Source organism: Oncorhynchus mykiss, chromosome 11 (genome assembly GCF_057628025.1).
Source record: "Oncorhynchus mykiss isolate SJ-2025 chromosome 11, ASM5762802v1, whole genome shotgun sequence".
Lineage (NCBI taxonomy): Eukaryota > Metazoa > Chordata > Actinopteri > Salmoniformes > Salmonidae > Oncorhynchus > Oncorhynchus mykiss.
In genome coordinates this window covers 73,351,687-73,378,170 of record NC_143032.1, presented here as the reverse complement: position 1 = coordinate 73,378,170, position 26,484 = coordinate 73,351,687, and the positions used below count along the sequence as shown (strand labels likewise).

At 41.6% G+C, this 26,484-nt stretch overlaps 2 protein-coding genes and 1 long non-coding RNA gene across 11 annotated transcripts in view; 1 reads left to right on the top strand and 2 right to left on the bottom strand.

Annotated features, from left to right (window-relative positions):
- Nucleotides 1-26,484, bottom strand: part of LOC149979852 (uncharacterized) — a 581,301-nt gene that overhangs the window by 5,615 nt on the left and 549,202 nt on the right. The window lies entirely within an intron of this gene.
- Nucleotides 3,268-6,729, top strand: LOC110536344 (intracellular hyaluronan-binding protein 4). Of its 2 annotated transcripts, XM_021622089.3 has the most exons (8): nt 3,268-3,735; nt 4,681-4,822; nt 5,043-5,153; nt 5,245-5,322; nt 5,433-5,519; nt 5,652-5,823; nt 5,958-6,131; nt 6,397-6,729. In XM_021622089.3, exons 1-8 carry the CDS (start codon nt 3,465-3,467, stop codon nt 6,460-6,462), a joined length of 1,101 nt encoding a protein of 366 aa, XP_021477764.3. In that variant the 5' UTR covers nt 3,268-3,464; the 3' UTR covers nt 6,463-6,729. The 2 variants fall into 2 exon arrangements, with proteins under 2 accessions (XP_021477764.3, XP_090047227.1); XM_090191101.1 differs by lacking the exon at nt 6,397-6,729 and having other exon boundaries at nt 3,328-3,735; nt 5,958-6,330.
- On the bottom strand, nt 7,169-26,258 carry LOC110536343 (dual specificity protein phosphatase CDC14A). Of its 8 annotated transcripts, none has more exons than XM_036936247.2 (17): nt 25,949-26,258; nt 24,093-24,183; nt 23,277-23,352; nt 22,928-23,020; nt 22,693-22,769; nt 19,818-19,884; nt 19,623-19,685; nt 19,447-19,534; nt 18,889-19,119; nt 18,590-18,728; nt 18,169-18,331; nt 17,938-18,035; nt 11,160-11,207; nt 10,968-11,054; nt 10,509-10,677; nt 10,031-10,096; nt 7,169-9,751 (listed from the first exon to the last, which is right to left on the bottom strand). In XM_036936247.2, the coding sequence occupies exons 1-17, from the start codon at nt 26,055-26,057 to the stop codon at nt 9,731-9,733; spliced, it is 1,686 nt and encodes a 561-aa protein (XP_036792142.1). In that variant the 5' UTR covers nt 26,058-26,258; the 3' UTR covers nt 7,169-9,730. The 8 variants fall into 8 exon arrangements, 6 of the variants coding, with proteins under 6 accessions (XP_036792142.1, XP_036792143.1, XP_036792144.1 ...); XM_036936248.2 differs by having other exon boundaries at nt 24,438-26,225; XM_036936249.2 differs by lacking the exon at nt 10,031-10,096.

Below are 26,484 nucleotides of genomic sequence, written 5' to 3'. Positions count from 1 at the left end.
GTCAGCCTAATCTCGGGAGTTGATAGGCTTGAAGTCAAACAGCTCAATGCTTGAAGCATTGCTAAGAACTGCTGGCAAAGGCAGGAAAGTGCTGTTTGAATTAACGCTTACGAGCCTGCTGCTGCCTACCATCGCTCAGTCAGACTGCTCTATCAAATCATAGACTTAATTATAATACAATAACGCACAAAAATACGAGCCGTAGGTCATTAACATGGTCAAATACGTAAACTATAATTTCGAAAACAAAACGTTTATTCTTTCAGTGAAATACGGAACCATTCCGTATTTTATCTAACGGGTGGCATCCATAAATCTAAATATTGCTGTTACATTACACAACCTTCAATGTTATGTCATAATTATGTAAAATTCTGGCAAATTAGTTTGCAACAAGCCAGGCAGCCCAAACAGTTCCATATACCCTGACTCTGCGTGCAATGAACGCAAGAGAAGTGACACAATTTCCCTAGTTAATATTGCCTACTAGCATGAATTTATTTTAACTAAATATGCAGGTTTAAAAAAATATACTTCTGTGTATTGATTTTAAGAAAGGCATTGATGTTTATAGTTAGGTACATTCGTGCAACGATTGTGTTTTTTTCCACAAATGTGCTTTTGTTAAATCATCCCCCGTTTGGCGAAGTTGGCTGTCTATGTGAGGAAGAAATGGTCTTCACACAGTTCGCAATGAGCCAGGCGGCCCAAACTGCTGCATATACCTTGACTCTGTTGCACAGAACACAAGAGAAGTGACACAATTTCCCTAGTTAAAAGAAATTCATGTTAGCAGGCAATATTTACTAAAAATGCAGGTTTAAAACTATATACTTGTGTATTGTTTAAAAAAAGGCGTTGATATTTATGGTTAGGTACACACTGGTGCAACGACAGTGCTTTTTTCGTGAATGCGCTTGTTAAATCACCCGTTTGGCGAAGTAGGCTGTGATTCAATGATAAATCAACAGGCACAGCATCGATTATATGCAACGCAGGACAAGCTAGATAAACTATAAAATATCATCAACCATGTGTAGTTAACTGGTGACTATGTAAAGATTGATTGTTTTTTATAAGAATAGTTTAATGCTAGCTAGCACCTTACCTTGACTCCTTGCTGCACTCGCATAACAGGTAGCCAGCCTGCCACGCAGTCTCCTCGTGGAGTGCAATGTAATCGGCCATAATCGAGGTACAAAATTGCCGATTACCGGTTGTTATGAAAACTTGAAATCGTCCGTAATTAATCGGCCATTAATCAGTCGACCTCTAAATTCAATCTCTCCTCCACTATGAGCCAGGAGAGATTGACATATTTATTAATGTTAGCTCTCTGTGTACATCCAAGGGCCAGCTGTGCTGCCCTGTTCTGAGCCAATCATTTTCCTAGGTCCTCTTTGTGGCACCTGACCACACGACTGAACAGTAGTCCAGGTGCGACAAAACTATGGCCTGTAGGACCTTCCTTGTTAATAGTGCTGTTAAGAAGTCAGAGCAGCGCTTTATTATGGACAGACTTCTCCCCATCTTAGCTGGTGTTGGATCAATATGTTTTGACCATGACAGTTTACAATCGAGGGTTACTCCAAACAATTTAGTCACCTCAACTTGCTCAATTTCCACATTAATCAGAACAAGATTTTGTTGAGGTTTAAGGTTTAGTGAATGATTTGTCCCAAATACAATGCTTTTAGTTTTGGAAATATTTAGGACAAACGTATTCCTTGCCACCCATTCTGAAACTAACTGCAGCTCTTTGTTAAGTGTTGCAGTCATTTCAGTCGCTGTAGTAGCTGATGTGTATAGTGTTGAGTCATCCGCATACATAGACACACACACACACGCCTCAACGTCACCAGTGAAGAGGTGACTCTGGGATGCTGACCTTCTAGGCACTGACGAGTTTCAGAAGAAAGATCTTCTTGTTTCTGGCCATTTTGAGCCTGAAATCGAAACCACAAATTCTGATGCTCCAGATACTCAACTAGTCTAAAGGACAGTTTTAATCGCTTCTTTTAATCAGCACAACAGTTTTCAGCTGTGCTGACATAATTGCAAAAGGTTTTTCTAATGATCAATTAGCCTTTTAAAATGATAAACTTGGATTAGCTAACACAATGTGCCATTAGAGCACAGGAGTGATGGCTGCTGATAATGGGCCTCTATATGCCTATGTAGATATTCCATTAAAAAATCTGCCATTTCCAGCTACAATAGTCATTTACAACATTAATGTCTACACTGTATTTCTGATCAATTTGATGTTATTTTAATGGACAATTTTTTGTTGCTTTTCTTTCAAAAATACAATTTCTAAGTGAACCCAAACTTTTGAACAGTAGTGTAGGTTACAGTCCACTTGTCATTTCAGCCACAAATGGTGGGAAAATTTTATGAAACTCTAGACATGGTGTAACAGGTACAGTTTGTAATTCCTCATTTTGCCATTGTATTGCTGGAGCTTTGATAAGAAGGCCCAGGCCTTTCAGCACATGGCTACTTAGAACAAACTCAGCAAAAAAAAGAAATGTCATCTCACTGTCAAGTGTGTTTATTTTTCATTTTTTTATCCAAAAATGAAATAGCGCCCCTAGAGATCCAACAGGTTAAGACACTAACAGGTTACAGACGTTTGGCAATTAAGGTCACAGTTATGAAAACTTAGGACACTAGAGGCCTTTCTACTGACTCTGAAAAACACAAAAAGAAAGATGCCCAGGGTTCCTGCTCATCTGTGTGAACGGGCCTTATAAATGCTGCAAGGATGCATGAGGACTACCGATTTGGCCAGGGCAATAAATTGCAATGTCCGTACTGTGAGACGCTTAAGACAGAGCTACAGGGAGACAGGACAGACAGCTGATTGTCCTCACAGTGGCAGACCACGTGTAACAACACCTGCACAGGATCGGTACATCCGAACATCACACCTGCGTGACAGGTACAGGATAGCAACAACTGCCTGAGTTACACCAGGAACGCACAATCCCTCCATCAATGCTCAGACTGTCCGCAAAAAAAAAAAAAAAAAAAACGTTCCCGTTTTAAGCGCGTTATTTTGTGACTATGACATTACTGTCATCAATATGTCCACTCCTATTTATAGTTTATCTCATGATCTTGATAAAACAAATTTTGTTATGTTGTGATCATGAGATAATTATTATGTTGAGATTACGAATTATTTATTTGATTATTGTCCTCTCTGGAGGAATAGAGATGGTTGTAAAAAAAACAACTTATCCTTTAAGAGTCATGAATATTAAACAGACATGGGCGAGGTCTCTTCTAGTTCCCCACGTGAAACCATTTAAACTCACGACCAAACTATATGAGCCTACTAGGTGTTTAGCAAGTTCATGTAAAATGCTCGTTATACCATAACAACGTGTGGGTTGACTTCAGCAGTTTAACTATATTCGCTACTTTATGAATACTGTGTAGTAGCAAGCTACAATTCCATGGCTTTGAAGTTGATTGGCGTTTCCGAAAATGCAGCAATGCTCCCCGACGACTACGGTTGTATGGTGGCGAATCGTTTCTGTCAGCTTGTGGATGACGATGCCGACCCGTTCGACTTTATAAAACATGCCGAGGTACAGAAGGAGAAGAAAAAGAAAGCAAACCAAATGACAGTGAAGCCTAAAAAACCTGGACAGAGGGAGTCCCAGAAAGATAGGCGGGTCCCCGTTTTAGCCGACAGAGAAGACAACCTGCCAGGAAATAAAACAGGCAGGTGGCTAGTTTAGTAGGCTAGTTAGCAAAGTTAACTAATGGCTGGCACTGCCTAATTGGCTTGCTAATGAAAGCGCTTGCGTCTGTTCTGTCAAAGTGAAATTGTGTGTAGTGCACATGGATTCATTTAATGAAATGGCTACTAGCTAGACACCAAAGAAAGTACTCGGTAAAGCCTGGTTCGGAGTTCTTTCACGTCAATGAAGATGAGGGAAAGGATGCCACAGCAGCAGGCTATAGAGATGCACCCTACTGCAAGTCTCTCCTGTCGTATGGTTGGGGTGGGTATAATGTGTAAGGTTCCAACAGGAATCTGTTCCAAAAACTTCGTAAGGTACAAGGTTGCCGACAAAAACCGCACACAAAGTAGCATGATTAATTCACCTAGCCAACTAGCTGCCGAATAGGCATCAACTCACCACGTAGCTTATTCTTAATGTTTGTCCATAGGCTACCAGAGTGAGGACAGACATTTTTCAGAATAAACGTGGTGAGTGAAAATTATGAAATGGCAGTATCTTATTCGACCGCTTTACAACTTTGTATGCGTTTTGTCGGCACCCTGGGTATTTAAGAATTTTTAAAAACAGATTCCTGTTTGACCGTTCCACAAGTTATACCACCCGTATGGTTGCATTGACGAGCAGAGGGCGCTATGATTCTACCCTGAAAATAACTTAATGCCACTGCGTAATTCTGGCAGTCAGGCCTGCCTAGTCCTATTTCTAAATTGTGTAAATCCAGCTTTCAGCTGATTTAGGTGCTTTCAGCACTGTGCTGATGCTGCAATGTCATTCAGAATGAGTGGCAGAACAAATGGGTGATGTTTCAGTAGACTAGATATTGGTATACAATGTTATTGTCCACTCGTCTACAGTAAATTTACCTTATCTCTAGATGATGCATGACAAATTTGACAATTCCATTTTAATCTCTTTTCAGGTGGTAAGTGGTCTGCCCGAGGGGGAGGGGTCCAGATTGAGACCAGAGGGTTGGTGGAGGCTGAGAGTGGCGCAAGGCGAGGTGTTCTTGGGGAATGCAGGACCAACCAAGAGGAACACCCACCGGAGTACTCCATCCAGAAGTAGGTCCCCTTTCTGTGGAGACGTGACAAATGGAACATTCTCTTGTTTCATCGCCTTCCTGGTGTGGCTATCCTATGATCTTGGCCAAAGAACCCTAAAATTTGACACTGCAAATGCCATGCTCAAATGAAACTTTCATTACTTTGGGTATTTATTTTTATGTTTTCATATGGCCATCATTAGGACCTTGATTAACTTTCTCCATGTATGTTCTCCCAGGCCAGCTCATTATGCTTATGGCCAAGTTCAAGGAGGTGGCTACAGAAACATGGATACTACCGGTAGCTTCAACCTGAGGGGCAAGAGAGAATATGAACGCCACAGTGGAACGTGAGTGCTTATCAATGTTGCAAATGAGACTTGTGTAAAAGTAATGTCATTGTTTACCACATGGTAAATGTGAAGTTTTCTTGTCTTTCAGAGTCGTCTCCCTTGAGGAGAAGAGAGGAGGACGTGGGCTCTGGAACAGGGGCTGTGTTCAAGACTCTATTTCCATGGGGTGAGTTTACTACCACATGGAGAAGTTACAATAGTAAACCTGTTATTGACTATTTTACATTATAATTCCTAGCGATGGATGGTTTAGCATGGTTACGATCTTATCTATAGTGATGTAGGGGTGAATGTGAAGCCTGATGCAGGAGGCATCCCACCTGAGGCCGGCCAACAGCCAGCAGAGATGGCGGGAGAGAATCAGTGAGTCACCGCACCTCCACCACAACTCAACTTTTGGGGGTGATAACAACATTGATAGATACTGGGAAGATGCACAGTGTAACAGGTTTATTGGTTTTTAGCAGTTTTATTTATCCCTGACATTCATTACAGCCTATCAGAGGTGGAGGGGGATGTGGTGGTCCAAGTTGCCATGGAGATGTCTCTGGACGAGTGGAAGGCCCTGCAGGAGCGGTGTCGCCCCAAGGCAGAGTTTAACCTCCGTAAACTGGACTGCAAGGTGCCCTCCAAGGCCAGAGTAATACACAAGTCCAAACGTATTGAGGTGAATGACCCCTTCAGATTAGAGCTGTGGATCTTGACCTTTGGCAGGACCCGTACATTCATAAACAATTTGGCATTTATTTCTGTTAAAGTTGATGTGTTTCTGTTGTCTACATTTGGCGTTTCCTCTCCTAGAACTTGAAGGCGGCGTCTGTGGAGGAACAGGAAGAGGACTGTCACTTCTCCAGTCTGCGCAGGTCTGCCAATGACATCACTTCCCATGTGGAGTTCAACTTTGGCAGCCTGCTGCGCCCCAGCCGAGGGGGGAAGGGACAAGGCAGGGGGGAGAGAGGGGGGGTGACTGAAAGGGTAGGTCTTCTCTCCTTTAGACAAGATGCTGGAAACCACTACATTAGGGCAGGGGGTTTTGAGTTCTATACAGACCAGTTTTATTTTGAAGTGAAAGCTGCTGGCAACGGTTTGACCATTTCCTGGTAAAACATGATTTTTAAAATTAAATACAATGACTGATTACAAATAAATAATCTGACCATTTTGTTAGAACTTATTTCAGAAGCATGAAACAATTTATCCTGTCCCACTTGTATTAATGTCCTGTTGTGCTTCTCTCCAGGCTTACGTCCTAGCCCCAAACCCAGAAGACCCTGATGACTTCCCTGCATTGACTGTGGGGAGATAGGTTACTCACTATATATAATCTAATACAATTTTGGGAATTTACAGTGTGCCTGTAAATTCCCAAAATAATCAAGGATGTATATCCTTGAGATTAATTGTATTACAAGGGATTCCCTGTTTACATTTGCCTCCTGTTGAAATGGGTTGCTCTCTAATAAGCACTGTTTGGTTTGTTGCTATGACAACACACTGGTCTTGTGTACATTTGTTATTTCTCCTGGCTTGGGTTCTGACTGAAGCAATGTTAATAAGACCTGTGATAAATGCACTGATGGCTTGTGTCTTGTCTTACTCCGTTGCTCTTAAGGACACAACAGCCCAACAGTAAGGGTGTCCTGCCCCAGACAGAATATTGGCAGTCCATTTTCTTACAATTTTTCAATGATTCTACATTTTCAATAGCCATTGTTCGACACCCAGGTGTGATCTACTGTGAACGGCAGACTGTTCCTGTTGAGCTGTCTTGTACTTTACACACTTGCGTCTTACCAGTTAAGGGTGTTCTGTGGAGACTGATGTACAGCTGCAGACACTGTTCAGAACCTTCACAGCACACACTGAACAATTCTCTCCTGTGAAACTATCTACATCCGTTCTCTGCTTTCGTCTAGCACAAAGCTTGGAAAACCATGAATGGCACTAGTGAGGGGTGTCCAACAGAGTTCAGTTTGTCACATGTAATTTATAGAATATAAGACAAGGGTGTGTACAAGTGGTGGGATTTTATTTCAAAGCTGGTATACTCCATGTGCATGAGTCACAAATGAGGTGTCCCTTTAGGACTTATTTTTCTGTAATACTTCTGTATGGTTCACGTACAAAAATATTTACAAAGTACAAATCAAATGTTTTCAGGGTATCAAATGACTTATTTACAGTTAAGTACAGCATCTCAACAAAAATACAGATGAAACGCTTCACTGGGTAAAAGGGCATAGAAATGCAGGCAAATCAGATATTCAGGGTGGCATTGTAGTTACATTTCTATATGCAACATTCAGAAAGATGCCCTCTTCAACAAGAATTGACTTGAGCTAGGATTTTCACAACTTCTCATTAAAGGTTAAATCTGAGAGGTGCCTAGCGCTGACGGACCTTTGTCAACAAGAAAATAAGACCGTTAGTCTGACAGTTCGGGATTGCTGTGGCAACATTCGACGTAAACAAGCAGGCAACGCTTATGTACTGGTAACTTCCAAAATAAAGGAACCTCAAGTGTTTTATAAGGCCACCCAAATGGTGTCAATGTGCCTGGGCATAGATTCTACAAGAGTGGACCTTGTGACAGACACGCACACCCGCTGAGACCCCTCTTTCAAAATCACTGGGTATTTAAATGGCCTAATTAACTCAAACCTGAGGCGTATACTACGTGCCTGGTTTGAGGAGTTAACGAGGTAACTTTCAACTCGGGATAACCAGAAGTGGCTCATCTTTTAGCCAGGTACTTTATGCTGCAATGAATGACTCAGAACTAACTCCACTAATACTTCAAGTGTCTGAGCCTCAAGTTTAGGACCAATGAAATAGATTCCCTCCCTCACAAACATTGCGTCAGCACCTTTATATTTCATGAATGCCAGGCTTCCCCAAATGTTTGACCCCCAAAAAATATAAAATCATTTATTTCATGAAATTTTATAATTTGGCCTCCCTTGATAAATGTTTGTTATAAAATGATTAGCGCAACTGTGGGTTGTCTTGGTGCAGCAAAACAGGATGCACATGAGCTCAATTTGGAGTCTCACAGCAAAGGGTCTGAATACCTATGTAATTAATACATTATGGGGTATTGGGTGTAGATTTGAATAAGCCCGTAACGAAATGTGGATAAAGTGAAGGGGTCTTAATTATTTCCGAATGCACTGAGGCGTATCACGGTGGCGTATTTAAAAAAAAAAAGATCTTTATTTAACTAGGCAAGTCAGTTAAGAACAAATTCTTATTTTCAATGACGGCCTAGGAACAGTGGGGCAGAACGACAGATTTGTACCTTGTCAGCTTGGGGGTTTGAACTTGCAACCTTCCAGTTACTAGTCCAACACTCTAACCACTAGGCTACCCTGCCGCCCCGCCCCAGGGTAGCCTAGTGAACGAATATGTTAAAAGCAAACACAATTATCACAACATAGGTTGTAATATGGCTTTTTTTCCCTGGCTTGGCTTCCTCATTTACCCACGCACGCTACTGCACGGCTAACACGGAACCCAAACTGGCTGCGCGCCTGCGCCATCGTGCATAAATGTATTTTGTCCCCCCACACCAAACGCGATCACGACACACAGGTTAAAATATCAAAACACTCTGAACCAATTACATAAAATTTGGGGACAGGTCAAAAGCATTAAACATTTATGGCAATTTAGCTTGCTAGCTAATTTGTCCTATTTAGCTAGCTAATTTATCCTGGGCTATAAACATTGAGTTGTTATTTTACCTGAAATGCACAAGGTCCACTCCTCCAACAATTAATCCACACAAAACGGTCAACTGAATCGTTTCTAGTCATCTCTCCTCCTAGGCTTTTTTTGACTTTATATTGCAATTGGCAACGTTCATAAATTAGGTGCATTAACGCCACTGACCTCGTTCGCCTTCCAGTCACGTGGGTATAACCAATTAGATGGTACGTGGGTACCTGCTTCTATAAACCAATCAGGAGATAGGAGATGGGAGAGGCAGGACTTGCAGCGCGATCTGCGTCACAAATAGAACTGACTTCTATTTTAGCCCATGGCAACGCAGATGCTCGTGAGCAGTGTGGGTGCAATAATTGAATAATATAGATTTCTACATTTATTTTGCGACGCAAGCATTGTAGTCAGCCTGTGAGCTGGAATGTGAAGCAAACTGAAGCTAGCTGCCCCCTTTCAATATACTTTGAATCCCTAAGTTACTTAAGGTTTCCTTTAGTTTGGCAGTTACATTTGAAATGGCACTATTCCCACTACTTATGGCCAGGACACAGTTTTGTTTCATGATATAAACAGTGAAATATATACATATATATATAGTAATAAAAAGGGATGGCAAATTAATTCCAAACTAACTGAACATGGTTTACATCTGATTGAATGGGAAGAAAAACTGAGACATCACATTTCCTCATCAACATCCCTTAAAATCAGCAATTGACTGGACTGGTTCAAGTAAAATAAACCCAGTCCCTCTTAAGAAATGAAAACAAAAATCTCCATTTGCAGGAGCAGCAGGTAGACTGTACTCCCTTAGAATTCCAGAACCTCAGGCTCAGCGCAGTAGAGGAGCTCTAGCTTTGGGTATGGAGTGACTGAAGGGACAGAAAGCACACAATTACACCCAGGAAGAGAGAAATGGGACATATAGATCATACACCTCAAAATGCTCAATAACACTACATTGGCTTCTATTCATTAGACCCTAGGGGTAAACAAAAATGTGCCAGATTTGACTATGCATGCAGTCTTTCCATTATAATAGTAATAAAGGACTAAATGAAAAGGGGAAGAGGTTGACTGGAGACATTTTGCACACTAACAATAGCATAGAACAGAGCAGTGAGACGAGGATAGAAAAAGGAAATAGATACCATAGTCTCGTAAAGCGCATTGATTGTAAAGAACATCGAGTTTTCCGTCCTCTGGACACAGTGCGTCTGTTAAGAGGGAAATTACAAAGAAGAAAACAAGGGAAAGGAAAGGGACATGTGATACCCCTTGTAGAACAATGATTCATGTCAGCAGAATCCCAAACAGCTTATGACAGGATGCCGGTGTCTGAAAGCAAGGAGACCGTGTGAGCAGTAAAGTCCAGAGAAGCTATAGCCAGTCATACTTCTGGATCAGCCATTCTAATAGAACATGCACGGAGCCATAGGGAGTGTGAAGCGCTGCAGAGAGTATTCCAAGTGTTTGAGCTGGAGCGTTGAGAGCTTGAAAGTTTTTGGAAGGTCATGTGAAATGCAAAGGCTCAGTTAAGCAGACCTTGGTATGTGGAGGACCAACGGAGTAGGAGAGAATGAGGTTGAGCCCAGAGAAAGAGATTGAGGAGAGGCTAGGTGGGCTTGCCTTCTGAGGGGCCTGCAGCATGTTTAGGTTGGGCAGGTTGCCTGTGCTGCCTGCGTTGGTGGCTGTGTCTCTATGGCAGCCACTGGACTCACAGCACACTGGCTCTCTGTCGCTGGCCACTACATGCATGCTGCCTAGAGACCTGGCTAGTCTGGAGCTGCACAGGGAGCTGGCGGAGAGGAGGGAACGGGTTATTGGAACCATGAATGGCTATGGCTGGTTCTGTCCAGTTTACTTTACACACGTGTCAACTCTTTTCTGTATGACTGAGTAAACAAAGAGTTGCAACGCAAGCCATTTAATATGAATATACAGCTAGTAAATATGAGAAATAGTGCCCGAGCCAAAACTTAAGTTACACACACCCAATATTAACTTTCACATAAATCATGCACTGCTGTCAATGAAAGTAGTAGTTCGAATTCTCTAGGATGGCTCATTGGAGACATTGCCACAAACCTGCCCCCCACACTGTTGGCAGGCAGCGAGGTTCTGGTTCTCTTCCTATTGTCTGAGGCATCAGGCCCACTAGACTGCAGGAGAATCCTGAAGCAGACACACAACTCACACTTTAATGGTGATGCTCAACGTCCTCAACGGGCATGTATATAAAAAGTGAGTGTGTGAGACATTCAGGATGTGTTTAAGTACCTTAAAGACTGTGATGAGGACCTGGTGTGAATCTTGTTCTCTTCTTGTCTGTAAATAAACACAAACACACACAATATTTCAACACCAACAGCAAGCGAGGGGGAAAGACAGGAGGAGATGCCAAGACTGAAGGTGGGAGGGAAAGAGCAAACAGGCAGCAACTGCAGAATATTACAGAATTCTAAAATCATTGATCCATGTACATGTAATTATTGTTGTAATGCAATGGACCCTCATTCATTAACCTAAGGCTCTGAGAGGTTCAAATTAGTTATCCCCAACTTTAAAAGTTTGACGCAAAGCGAGTGGAATGTGAGGCAATAATAGCATTGTTGTTTGCTCAGGTTCTGGAGACCTGAGAGGTAAAAATATTAGCTAGTTGATTTATTAGGGCACTTAATTATTAATTTGATAAATATCTCCTTTGATAAATTAATTGAAGTGCAACATTTAGTGTTGTGTGTAAGGGATTTGCATTGGCTTTGCAGCGAAGGGAACCATTGTTCCAAAACAGAGATTCAAGGAGTGAAATGTAAAGGCTATGGTTATTACTTGTCGTACTTAAAGTTAAACCTCAGGACAACCATTGTCAGCCAAGGAGGACACAGCGTTAAAAATAACAGACCATCGAAACGTGATTCCTGCCCTCCTCATTTTCAAAAACAAACTTCCTTTGCAGCCAGGGGGTGACAAACGTGTGTAAAGTTAGGTGAGGATGGTGGGCGGGAGACAGGGCCAGGCACATAAACTGGTGTTGAGGAGGGGGTAAATAAAGGAAGGGATACACTTACAGCATTCTCAGTTAGACTCCGGAAGGGGGAAGGGTTTGGGGACAGACTGGCAGGAGAGCTCAGTGAAATCCTAACCCGTCTATACAGAAATGCAGGATGGAAGAAGGGAAGCCATACACAATCCACCACAGGGCAAGGCTACACAGGGACGAGAGCAGCATGGCTACCAACCATCTAAGAGGGGGGAAAACATCCAACAAACAGAACAGAAACAAAAACATGACAGAGAGAAAGGAAGGATAGACAGAGAGAATCTCACTTTTTCTCCTCCCCACGGACTGGGTCAGGCACAGCCAACAGAAACGCCCCGTCATGAGTCCTACACATCCACTAGCCTGGGTGACATACCCTTTCTACTAAAGCCATCTGGTTGTCTTGCTTGACAAAAGTAAGAAAGTGGTATTATTACATGCTGAAACTGTTAGGCACCCAGGCTACATATTCACTAGCAGAACCAGGCTAACAAGTAAAACCTTTTCACATTACACCACAGCAGAATGGTACCTGCAAGGTTTTCACCAACTACTCAAGTCTCACCTAAATTCATTCTGGCATTGATTTTAGACAACTTGTTTTCCACAGCATGCTAAAAGTGTTTCCCAAACGGTGGACTGGGCCTTTGACCCTATGCAGTGATAATAGCACCTTTCAGAGTCTACCATCTTCTATAATTGCAGAGGTAATAATTGCCTAAGAGTGGTTTAAAAATGGGGAAACATGAAAGCTTGCTTCTAGTTTTCTGTAAGACTGAATTCAAAGACACGATGCATATATAGGCCTAGTCATAGCTTCATACACACACACACACACACACACACAGTTGAAGTCGGAAGTTTACATACACCGTAGCCAAATATATTTAAAAACTCAGTTTTTCACAATTCCTGACATTTAATCCTAGTAAAAATTCCCTGTCTTAGGTCAGTCAGGATCAACACCTATTTTAAGAATGTGAAATGTCAGTAATAATAGTAGAGAGAATGATTTATTTCAGCTTTTATTTCTTTCATCACATTCCCAGTGGGTCAGAAGTTTACTAGTTTTTGGTAGCATTGCCTTTACATTGTTTAACTTGGGTCAAACATTTCAGGTAGCCTTCCACAATAAGTTGGGTGAATTTTGGCCCATTCTTCCTGACAGAGCTGGTGTAACTGAGTCAGGTTTGTGGGCCTCCTTGCTCGCATATGCTTTTTCAGTTCTGCCCACAAATTTTCTATAGGATTGAGGTCAGGGCTTTGTGATGGCCACTCCAATACCTTGACTTAGTTCTCCTTAAGCCATTTTGCCATAACTTTGGAAGTATGCCTGGGGTCATTGTCCATTTGGAAGACCCATTTTTGACCAAGCTTTAACTTCCTGACTGATCTCTTGAGATGTTGCTTCAATATATCCACATCATTTTCCTTGCTCATGATGCCATCTATTTTGTGAAGAGCACCAGTCCCTCCTGCAGCAAAGCACCCCCACAACATCACGGTTGGGATGGTGTTCTTCAGCTTGCAAGCCTCCCCCTTTTCCTCCAAACATAACGATGGTCATTATGGCCAAACAGTTCTATTTTTGTTTCAGCAAACCAGAGGACATTTCTCCAAAAAGTACGATCTTTGTCCCCATGTGCAGTTGAAAACCATGGTCTGGTTTTTTTAATGGCAGTATTGGAGTAGTGGCTTCTTCATTGATGAGTGGCCTTTCAGGTTGTCGATATAGGACTCGTTTTACTGTGGATATAGATACTTTTGTACCTGTTTCCTCCAGCATCTACACAAGGTCCTTTGCTGTTGTTCTGGGATTGATTTGCACTTTTCGCACCAACGTACGTTCATCTCTAGGAGACAGAACGCGTCTCCTTCCCGAGCGGTATGATGGCTGCGTGGTCCCATGGCGTTTATACTTGCGTACTATTGTTTGTACAGATGAACGTGGTACCTTCAATTGCTCCCAAGGATGAACCAGACTTGTGGAGGTCTATATTTTATTTTCCTGAGGTCTTGGCTGATTTCTTTGGATTTTCCCATGATGCAAGCAAAGAGGCACTGAGTTTGAAGGAAGGCCTTGAAATACAGCCACAGGTACACCTCCAATTAACTCAAATGATGTCAATTAGCCTATCAGAAGCTTCTAAAGACATGACATCATTTTCTGGAATTTTTCAAGCTGTTTAAAGGCACAGTCACCTTAGTGTATGTAAACTTCTGACCCACTGGAATTGTGACACAGTGCATTGTAAGTGAAATAATCTGTCTGTAAACAATTGTTGGAAAAATTACTTGTGCCCTGCACAAAGTAGATGTCCTAACCGACTTGCCAAAACTATACTTTGTTATCAAGAAATTTGTGGAGTGGTTGAAAAACGAGTTAACGACTCCAACCTAAGTGTATGTAAACTTCTGACTTCAACTGTATATAGGCCTAGTCAACTGAAGAAAAGCTGCATAATATATATATTATGTGTATATATATTATGCAGCTTACATACACTTAGGTTGGAGTTGTTAACTCGTTTTTCAACCACTCTACAAATTTCTTATAGTTTTGGCAACTTTGGCAAGTATAGTTTTGGCAACTTTGGCAAGTATAGTTTTGGCAAGTCGGTTAAGGCATCTACTTTGTGCATGGCACAAGTAATTTTTCCAACAATTGTTTACAGACAGATTATTTCACTTACAATTCACTGTGTCACAATTCCAGTGGGTCAGAAGTTTACATACACTAAGTTGACTGTACATACACACACACAGCAAAAAAGAGAAATGTCCCCTTTTCAGGACCCTGTCTTTCAAAGATATTTGGATTTTTACGGATTAACTTCACAGATCTTCATTGTAAAGGGTTTAAACACTGTTTCCCATGTTCAATGAACCATAAACAATTAATGAACATGCACATGTGGAACGGTCATTAAGACAGCTTACAGAAAGTAGGCAATTAAGGTCACAGTTATGAAAACTTAGGACACTAGAGGCCTTTCTACTGACTGAAAAACAGCAAAAGAAAGATGCCCAGGGTCCCTACTCATCTGCGTGAACGTGCCTTAGGCATGCTGCAGGGAGGCATGAGGACTGCAGATGTGGCCAGGGCAATAAATTGCAATGTCCGTACTGTGAGAGGCCTAAGACTGCGCTGATCATCCTCACAGCGGCAGACCACGTGTAACAACACCTGCACAGGATCGGTCCATCCGAACATCACACCTGCGGAACAGGTACAGGATGGCAACAACTGCCCGAGTTACACCAGGAATGCACAATCCCTCCATCAGTGCTCAGACTGTACGCAATAGACAGAGAGGCTGGACTGAGGGCTTGTAGGCCTGTTGTAAGGCAGGTCCTCACCAGACATCACCGGCAACAACGTTGCCTATGGGCATAAACCCACCGTTGCTGGACCAGTCAGAACTCTCAGAAAGTGCTCTTCACTGATGAGTCGCGGTTTTGTCTCACCAGGGGTGATCTCAGATTCGCATTTATCGTCAATGGAATGAGTGTTACACCGAGGCCTGTACTCCGTAGCAGGATCGATTTCGAGGTGGAGAGTCCGTCATAGTGTGGGGCGGTGTGTCACAGCATCATCGGACTGAGCTTGTTGTCATTGCAGACAATCTCAATGCTGTGCTTTACAGGGATGACATCCTCCGCCCTCATGTGGTACCCTTTCTGCAGGCTCATCCTGACATGACCCTCCAGCATGACAATGCCACCAGCCATACTGCTCTTTCTGTGAGTGATTTCCTGCAAGATAGAAATGTCAGCCCGGCTCTCAATCCCATTGAGCACGTCTGGGACCTGTTTGATCGGAGGGTGAGGGCTAGGGCCATTTCCCCCAGATATGTCTGGAAACTTGCAGGTGCCTTGGTGGTAGAGTGGGGTAACATCTCACAGCAAAACTGGTACAGTCCATGAGGAGGAGATGCACTGCAGTACTTAATGCAGATATGGTGACTTTTGATTTTTACCCCCCCCCCCCCCCCCCCTTTGTTCAGGGACACATTATTCCATTTCTGTTAGTCACATTTCTGTGAAACTTGTTCAGTTTATGTCTCAGTTGTTGAATCTTGTTATGTTCATACAAATATTTACACATGTTACGTTTGCTGAAAATAAACGCAGTTGACAGTGAGGACGTTTCTTTTTTTGCTGAGATATATATAGGCCTACACACCTGAAGAATGGCTTCACAATGTGTGTGTGTGAATACAAATCACCTAAAAAAAATATATTAAAGTAATAAATAAAAATCTGCCAAATGTTGTCCCACAGAGAACACCAAGGGCATGTCACAATCACATGTAGGCTACTCTCATAAGTCTGTAAAGGTGCCTGTGGCAGATAGTGGTCAATTAATGATATAAATTGAGACTTACTGGCAATAAGAGCAATATAATTCCAAAGACAAGAGTACAAGGGACAGAAGTAGCCTATGGTGCTCAAACCTTTACTACCACAAGAGTCCGAGGGATTCTTCCAAGACAGATGTGAGCTTGGTTCAATAGAGGACTTTTAAGCAGGAGGAAGCAAGGCTTGAACAGTACACAGGCAGTACCCAGTCACAAACACAATGGAAAAAATATACATTTGCAGCATTTTATATTCAACCCGGCCCAACACTTAATACATATTACAAACATACAATACAGAGGCCATGCATGTCAAAGGTTAAATCATGCTTTTAGTCATGCATTGGTTAAAAAAAAACAGATCACACATGCCCACAGTCAATGTTGCATTGTGCATTTTAGTCCCTTTCACAGAGGGGGAAAAAAAAATAAATAAATAGGTAGCTAGATTATGATTCAGTTTATTAGGAGTTTAAGGTTTGGCCTGCGATTCACAGCATCTCAGAGCATATTGGTGTATCCATGATGGAGAAACCACATTCTGTCTCACATCAATAGTACAAGTAGTCCTACAGTGGATTCTCACCCTTGCTAGCCTGTGCAGATCAAAGCAGCACGTGCCAGAACAGGTGACCAAAATCATGAATCACATTATGCATCAATCCACTGCCTATCTTATCTTACTGCGGTCACCCATAAGCCACACATCCATTGGCATGGCACAATTTATACAGGAAGAGGAAGCTAGTCAGACAGGAAGTGACATGCACTTACCTCCATTATACAAAACCTCACTTCCTCTCTCTCTGTGTTTTTCCCCCCTCTGTCTCTCTGCTACATTTTAAAATGCAGACACTCCAGACAGCACTCTGGCCACACGATGCCTAAGAGGCTCCAGCAATGTACTACCGCTTGCCTGCCACGGGATAACAAAACCCACAGCCATAGGTGTACACAGTTGCCGGCAAACTGTCCATGTTGGCACCAAATGTTCCACAACAATAACATTCTCATTTGGATTCTCATTGGATGTGCCAACATGGGACCCTTTAAAATAGCAAATATGGCACTCATTAAAATAGTAAAGTATGCCTAGCCCATGTGGGCTAGGCATACTTTACTAGGCATACTTTGAATGACTACTTTCAGTCATTCAACACAGCCAGTATAATCAACAATCAATTCGTGTTAGGATCCTGAGTGGCAGCTATATGATATGGTTCTGAGGCAGTCAGTGGAAAATAAGCCATGATTACTAGACCAAATACATGGCACAAACAGAACAATCTGACTGTTATATTAAGGTAATTAAAGCTGTAAAACGAAGCTAAACTCCATTCAACCCAAACCTGTATAGAAACCCATAGTAGATGGGTATAATGGGCCAGCTATCTTGAGGCAAAAATCAAATACCTGTCACCCAAGAATGCACGGTGGGGCATGAAATGACCTGAAAAAAGGACACCCTACAACAATATCAACGGTTCTCAAGTCATAATCCAGATGAAACCTCAACTTCCTCTAATCATCAAAATGACTTGGATTAACTGACTACACAGGCTGCTCCTACCCCCCCCCCCCAAACCCCCCCCCCCCCGCCGGAAACAAGTCAGTGTGATGCATGGTGGGAGTTGTAGGCAGATCGGAGACTTACGAAAGGGAACCTGTGGTTGTTCTCGCCTGCCTCTTGCTCTTCAGGGCTCGCAGTTTATCACCCTGGGTGATGCCATTCCTCTCCTCATCGTCACTATACTGAGGAAGATAGAAGAGGGAGACAAACATTCAAAGAATGTAAAAAAAAGAAAAGGAGATGAATACATTTGCTTACCATTCCCTCCCTTCTTTATGTGAAGGTATATTCAATTTCTGCATATCAAATTCTCACCAGTTCTGCCTCTTCCTTTTTGGACATCCTGCTTTTGTTGCTGCCGTTGATAGTGATGTCATCAACCCCCGACAGGATTCTGGTGACGGCCAGCTTGCCGTTCTCCTGCTCGTTCATCTTCTCCCGGAAAACATCTCCCTCCGACCACAAGCTGATCTGCTTACTGCAGCATCGTGAGAAAAAACAGCAATCAAGTTGTACATCTCCCTACAAACAAATTGGTTACTGATCAACAATTGACACTCAACTCAATCAAAGAGCTCCCAGAACTGAAACACTTGAGTTGAATCTGGCACGTTAGTGCTGGGTTGGAACAAAAGCATGCCTGTGGCTCCCCAGGACTAGAGCTGGTGACCACTGATCTATACAGTAAAATCCGTCACAACAATGGATTGAATCTAGATAAAAATCAGACACATACTCTTCCACAAAGTTTTGTTGTGGTCCGATGACTGATCCTGGCCGGCAGATCCTCATCCAGGCGATGGCCTCAGACGCAGTCAGGCGGTAGTGCTTCATCATGTAACAGCCTATCAGAGTGCCTGTTCGACCCAGACCCGCTGAAAAATGTCGGCATTGGTTAAATACATAGTTATTGATCAGACTTTTGGTGCAAATCTTTCCCATTCGTTTGGGACAGAGGCCTACACATTTTTTGGGAAATATGGCCTCCACTCAACTCCAGATGGTATAAAAGGATAACATAATGAGGTCTTGTACCTTTGCAGTGAACAGCGATAGCTCCATCTGCATTCTCACAGATGTTGAGGAACTTTCTGACGATGGCGTCATTTGGCGTGCTTCCGTCCACGAAGAAGAGGTCGTGGTGCTCGAAGCCCATGTCAGTGAAGCGCTTGGCATCGTACATCTTCTTGTTGAGACGGACGATGGCTGTGATGTTGTGTTTCCTGAAATAAGGAAAGTAGGCCTCGGGGGCATGGAGAGGGTAACCTGGAGAGAGAACAAGGGTTTTGTGGAAAGATGTAATTGAAAAAAAAATACATACAAAAAAATATGTACACCTGAAGTAACATATTTGTGCACAGATGTGTAGCTGAAGTGTACGCACAGTGTATACTTGTAAAACAAACAATTATTTGATTACGGTCTGTGACTGAAATATTGCATGTTATTCGATATCCACTTTGCAAGTATAGGCTTCTACACAGTATAAGGGAGGTCATTTCCCAGTCATTCTCAGTAGGGAAAATATCCCAATTTGGCAGCATGTCCTTACATCTCAGATTGCAGAAAGCTAATGTGGAGGGTTTCACATACCGTTCTCTATTTTGCTTTTTGGATGAGGGCCGCTGAACGCTAGGAACTTCCCAGGAATAATCCAGTTGAAATCTCCGTTTTCTGCTCTCTGCAAAAAAAGAGATGTGGACAGAATTATGAATCACTTATTGATGTTTACTCAACTTGCATTCTGAAGTATGATAATGAAAACTTACCTCATAATGCTCGTATTCCTCCACATCAAACTGGGAGAAATCAAGCCAGCCAAACTGCAGAGCCTGAAGAGAAACTTAATGGAAGTTAAGAGTTCCATGCTCCAAATAAAATAACTTAATATTTCTTAAATGTCATAACTGTGCAGCTGCAAGTTAACTTGTTAGTCTAACATCAGACTGACTGAAGCAGTGTACCTTGTATATGGCGCGCAGGCAGTCTAGAATGTTCAGATTGTACATACAAGTTCCAAAAGAGGCATCTCTGTTTAAAGCAAACCAGAAACAATCCAAATCAACTCCATCTTTTTAAAGCATTCATACCACATTTATAAGTAGAGATGCACAATATATCAGTGAACATTTCGGAATCGGATGATATTAGCTAAAAATTCCAACATCGGTATTGGCCAATGTCTACTTTAACACCCTGATGTGCAAAACCGATGTCAAAGCTGACGTGCATACCTATGTAACGTACATACATGACGTAATGACGCCACGGAAAATTATGCGCTACACGTGCAACACAGCATTCACAACCTAGCCCACAATGTCTGCTGTGTGGATCGAGCAGTCATTTGAAAGAGTAACACAATTTCGACGAGACAACTCAAAGACGAAATCCATTAAAAGCCAAGATAATGGATTTCATTGCCTTTGACAATCAACCATTCTCTGTCGTGGGTGATGTTGGCTTTCACCGACTGGTCAAGCACCGGTACACACTACCAAGTGCTCTATTTTTCAGATGTTGCCCTACTGGAGTTAACACAGTAATAGCGTCACTGCTATTAGCTTCACGACATGCATACTATGGAACACCGTTTGGGTCTTTGCGTGTCAAAAAAGATACAGCAGCACTGTCAAAGCTGTACAAAAAAGTCTGCAAACAAGCAAACACCGGACACAAACCATGTGTTTACAATACCGCGTTGGTAATAAAGTATAACTTGTTCGACCGCAACTTCTGGGGTAGCTCGCTTTAGCTTGGTACCTAGTTAGCACAAATACAACCAACCTGAAAACAATGACCAGTAGAACCTGCAGTCATTTTCATTATTCTTAGCAATGATTTAGGAATCGTTGTGAGTAAGTATTAGCTAGGTTGCCACTTGTTGTTCACCTATTGAAATTGAACTTCAGTTCATTAAAATTAATATGTAGCCAGCTACTTAACTCTGTTGCCCAAAGATAACGTTATAAGCAGCCAGCTAGCTTCATCGGGCTAGTGAGGTTTGACCGCACCAGGCTATGTGTTGTGCCTAATCCTTATTGTGGATATTTTGCGGATTTGCGGTTTGCTTTCAAAATAAAAGTATGTGATTGACAGTAATGCAAATTATTACATATAGTAGAACTATGCCCTACTTTTATTTTGAAGGCTAACCGCAAAGGCCACAATTTATATATTTTTCCCCCTTTATTTAACCAGGTAGGCCAGTTGGGAACAAGTTCTCATTTACAACTGCGACCTGGCCAAGATAAAGCAAAGCAGTGTGACACAAACAACAACAGAGTTACACATGGGATAAACAAACAGTCAATAACACAACAGAAAAAAAGTATATATACAGTTTGTGCAAATGGCACGAGGTAAGGCAATAAATAGGCAATAAATAGGCCATGGTAGCGAAGTAATTACAATTTTGCTAATTTACACTGGAGTGATAGATGTGCAAGTAGAAATACTGGTGTGCAAAAAAGTAAATAAAAACAATATGGGGATGAGGTAGGTAGATTGGATGGGCTATTTACAGATGGGCTGTGTACAGCTGCAGCGATCGGTTAGCTGCTCAGATAGCTGATGTTTAAAGTTGGTGAGGGAGATAAAAGTCTCCAACTTCAGCGATTTTTGCAATTCATTCCATTCATTGGCAGCAGAGAACTGGAAGGAAAGGTAGATTGGATTAGCTACTATTGTGGCTAATCCTTATTGTGGCTACCTTCACATAGATGGGTCCGACCACCATTAATCAAATAAGAACTGTCTTATAAATTAGGGTTATTTTAGATGACACCTAGCTATATAGTTAGCTAGCTAACTATAGCTACTGAAACAGATTGTCGTTTTGCTATGTTTTTGGCGAAGAACATTGTTTGCATCCATAAGCAAGCTAGCTTTTTTTTTGAATGACCAGCACTGGAGACAACTTTACCAGCATATGTATTGATGAATCGTTGTGACATATGAAATACGAGTGATTGATTACACTATGTGTAATAACTACATAAAAAATTTATGAACACGTTAAATTATTATGTGACGGGCAGTTATATTCAGGTCCTGATTGGTCAACAAGCTTATTTGACACGTCAAATAGTGTTAAATAGTATATTTTTTTGTCACGTAAAGACCCAAACGGCGTTCCATAGCAAAGACCCAAACAGCGTTCCATAGAAATCCTGGTTGAAAATGAAACGACTGAACAAATGAAAAATGAAACAGCACAGCAAGTAAGTGAAAGAAATAGGTTTTGATTATGGTTTACTGGTAATGGGAACATACGTAAATGCCAACAAAATAACTTTTTGGTCAGTGTGGTGTGTATAACCTTTATTTAACTAGGCAAGTCAGTTAAGAACAAACTCTTATTTACAATGACGGACTACCCTGGTCAAAACCGGACCACGCTGGGCCAATTGCGCTCTGCCCTATGGGACTCCCAATCACGGCCGGATGTGATACAGCCTGGATTTGAACCAGTGACTGTAGTGATGCCTCTTGCACTGAGATGCAGTGCCTTAAACCGGTGGTCCATGTGTGATTTTTAACTATTTAACTGTACTAGAATGCTTAAAAGGCCAATAAAATTGTAAATATCGGTTATCGGTATCGTTTTTTTGGCAAGGAAAATATCGGATATCGGCCCAAAAAAGTAATATCGGTGCATCACTATTTATCGGTGCATCACTATTTATAAGGTATAAATACATATCAAATTACAGCTCCACACAGCATGATAAAAACTTAATGACATTGATCAATTGTCATAGACACTACTTTCTAACATGTGCTCTTGAGAAGTTCCTCACTCTGTGAAGTTCTCCTTCAGTGTGTGTGTGTGTGTACCTGAAGGACAGGTAGGTAGAGTTCCTGGACACCAGTAGACTGTAGGCTTCCTCTGGCGTCTTCTGCAAATGCATCACCTTCAAACAAACAGGCCAGTATTATGGAGAAACTACTAATGGATAGCAACATTTTAAAAGAAGATACACAAGCACTTTTAGTGTACGGTAACATGTAATATATCATGACTCAGGGCTATCAATGGGTATGACTTCTCTGCTGAGTGAGAAATACTTACTGCATATGAACCAATAAGATAGGCAGCATTGGCTTGTTTCTTATTATCTCCACAGGTATAGAAGACTATCTTCTTCTTTGCTAGTGTGAATGACTGCTCCAGACGTGGTGAAACGAAAACAAAATAACTATGTTAGCCAGGGTTACAATTCTGCACATCACTACACACATCACTATCACTACTTGGCCTGGACATCTAAAACCCTGCCAACATTCTCTTCAGAATATACAAGCATTAACCCCTTCTCTGATTAGTGTGACATAACTTCTATTTGGTTAGGCTGAGAGAACTGTTGACTATTAACTGTCAGTTCTCTGTCAGCGTGTGTGTCGAGGTTGAGTTTCTTTACCTTGAGCTTTTTAGTGAGTTTGCAACAAAAGCGATAGAACATGGCCAGGTTGAGCGGGCCAAAGTCTGCATAGAAGCTGAGAGAGAGAGAGAGAGAACAAGGCACAGACAGGTTAGGTTGACTGTTAAAGGCAAGTTTCATTAGAGACTATTCAGAAAAGTCAAACATTGAGAACGTTACAGATAGAAAAATAGTTATTTTTTGCATGACCACCTATTCTCTTTGACAATACCTTATCTACATTATATATTCATATGTGAGTGTTCTGTAATGTTGCACCGGTCTTTTAACCAACGGATTTAATCAATTAATCCACTACCCAAAACTAAGCCCCAGATGAAGACCTATGGGTGGAGACATTTATTGTGACAATAACCATATTTCACCATGTGAACTTCACTCTTAGCTGATGAACATTCATACACCACACCTTCTATCAGACAGTGTTCTAAACTTTTTATAGTGAAGTTTTATTAAGAGCTCATAAAAACAATACAGTATGCCTACTATTAGTGGGACCAAGGTAAAATACAATTAAAATTGACAACATGAACTCCCTTTCATGATTGAAAAATAATTTTTTTTAAATAATTTTATGTAACCTTTTCATCAGGGAGCCATACTGAGACCAAGGTCTCTTTTATAGATGACCTCCAAATTACAGAACACAGACACATCAAAAATATTAATATATAATGCATCTGAAATGGCTTATAAAACTGACTGAGCAGATATCAAAACAATATACTAGTGAACTGCAAATGGCACAGTCTTTTGGATATGGTCTACAAACATCCTGTAATATAAAGTACCCACTTCTCATATGACAGCTCTTCGTCTATGCAGAAGAAATGTCTGTCAGCTGTGCTTTTAATCTTCTGCTGCAGTATGGCGAAATACAGTTGATCTTGAGAAAAAAAAATATATACAACAAGAAAGGGGGTTTAAAAAGCTTTGCTTGGCATATGGACAGTCAAACAAACATACAACGTAGCTACGACTGAATGCATGTTGATTGGGACAATGTATGGACACAACAAATGTAACACATCCTACACGTCACACGTGTCAGTTTGAATTTGAATTTCCCCCGGAAATGCCTCGACGGACTAATGTCTGCAATCTGCAGGTTTTGTTTGCTTTCAGAACTTCAGCACTTACCTTTGACGATTTCAATGCTTTTACTTGTGACATTGTCCTCGGTCATTCTGATAGCGACTTGAGCCAACAATAAGTTACCAAATCAAGTTCAACGGCAATTGCTTGCCGTCTTTACTTTATAGACGCACCTAAATAATAACTTAAACGTCTGTCATAGGTACAGACCAGCACAATAACATACACACTCAGTAGGTTAAACAAAATATATTTTATATATCCCGTGAAATTAAAACGCTCCACTGAAGCGAACTGCATGTGGTATAGACTACCACTCAGAAACCATAGAAAGTTTTTTTTTTTTTAATAGCCTAGCATAATGCTTTGCTGGGCAATGTGTCTGCCGTCCGTCTCAGTTAACGAAATCTCTCAATATATACTGATATGACAAATAAAACGTGAACTGATTTAGCGACGAAAAAATAAATGCCCGCATAGGAGAGGTGCTACGTACTCTGCTCAAACCGAGTTATGAAGGAAACTCATAAACGCCCCCCTCTGCAACAATGTAACGCTCTCGCGTAACGTTATTGGTTCAAGGAAACGGTAAACGCTACACAGTTGCATGGTTGGCAGGCCAATCATCCTACATTCTAGCTTGAGGATTTTTAAAGTTCACTTGAGATTCTAATTGGAACGCTGCCCAAGCCGTTGCTAGGAGATTAGTTTCGCTTGGCCAATAGAAATATATTTCCTACTTTTACGGAACACTTCCAACGTAGTCCTCAAGTGAGGAATGGGTACGTTAGATCAAGCGATGTGTTGAATTGATTGCAACAATTTGTCTTACCAAGCTATAACAAAACAATAATGTTTGGTTGGTTATACAGGACTGTAGCCTATCATGCAGGAGGTAGCCTAACAAATAGCCTACAATTGACGTATAGTTTCTGTGTGCAAGAAACTCAATAAAAAATAACAAGTGAGACAACTTCATTTAGTGCTGCTCGATTTATAAAAACAGCCTAATTATCAGCCTTTTGATTCAGCTTTATTTTAGCCTATTCTCATTTCGGGGTCATAAAGGTTTCTGCATTTTTCTGATGCTCATGGTCAATATAGAAATAGGCCTAGACGAAAATGAATAAATTGGGGTATATGTGATCTGACTGCAACATTGGTCACTGCATTTACGCAGCAGCATAAAAATGCATCCAAATGTAGATTAGGAATAGTCACAAGAGGAATATAGCCTGCGTCATAGAAGCTCTAAATTAGTTGTTTTTCATTCAGGCTGTCATGTCTGACATGCCATCAAAAGGAGGACAACGTAGTGTCCCAACGATAATATGTAGTCAATACTGTACTTCAATGCGTTAGCGATTTGGAACCGATGGTGTCGCCATTTTAGGTCAAAACAGCTGCAGGAAAATCAATTGTAGGTCTAACAGTCAGCCACATCTTAATATCTGCATTCAGACACCGCAAGGCCAGGTAGCCTATTGTATTTGCACAAAGCTTGCTCTAAACAGAGTAAGTAGCCTACGACGGGATCCATTCCCCCAATCTCTTACCTGATATTATACTAATGTAAATATCTGACTTTGGCTCCGCCTCCTCTCTTTGAGCTGCAAAACGCTTTTTCCTTGACTCGGGTCGCCTCTTCTCGCTTTTGCGCTTCATTCTCGCTTTTAAGCATGCACTGCCAGCATCTCCAAATCGCGCAATAAGATATCCTGTCTGCAGTGGGGTTGTCCTAGTTTACGGTGCTTTATTTGATGCTCTCTTTTGCTCTTTAGCTACGGTGTCATCCGAAACAGTTGTTCGTTCTCCCTCAGTTTTTCCTCTGGTGACGTCTGTGAACGGGGCCAGTTTCTAAATCCCACTTCTGTGACGTAAGAGGTTGCCAGCCCCTCACTAGTCACTAGTGCTACACAATGAAGTTGGGCTACTATAAAAAAACAAAAATACACATAAAGGTTGGCATAGCCTAAATAGAATAGGCTGATACGTTATTACAATGTAATAACAATATTTTATTGAGAAGGTTATTTAATGGTGTTTTAGAGAATGATGTAGAATTAATGTGTAGAGGACTTGATGTCTGATG

What these genes read in the sequence shown, in the direction of transcription:
- LOC110536343 (XM_090191098.1), bottom strand. Translation starts at nt 26,057, where the DNA reads ATGAAGCGCAAAAGCGAGAAGAGGCGACCCGAGTCAAGGAAAAAGCGT. An exon ending in GCCTGCGCGCCATATACAAG is followed by an intron (nt 19,686 to 19,817) that starts GTACACTGCTTC and finishes GTTTCTCTTCAG; the next exon opens with GCTCTGCAGTTTGGCTGGCT. An exon ending in AAAAAGCAAAATAGAGAACG is followed by an intron (nt 19,120 to 19,446) that starts GTATGTGAAACC and finishes TTCTCTCTCCAG; the next exon opens with GTTACCCTCTCCATGCCCCC.
- LOC110536344 (XM_090191101.1), top strand. Translation starts at nt 3,465, where the DNA reads ATGGCTTTGAAGTTGATTGGCGTTTCCGAAAATGCAGCAATGCTCCCC. An exon ending in CCTGCCAGGAAATAAAACAG is followed by an intron (nt 3,736 to 4,680) that starts GCAGGTGGCTAG and finishes ATCTCTTTTCAG; the next exon opens with GTGGTAAGTGGTCTGCCCGA. An exon ending in ACAAGTCCAAACGTATTGAG is followed by an intron (nt 5,824 to 5,957) that starts GTGAATGACCCC and finishes TTCCTCTCCTAG; the next exon opens with AACTTGAAGGCGGCGTCTGT.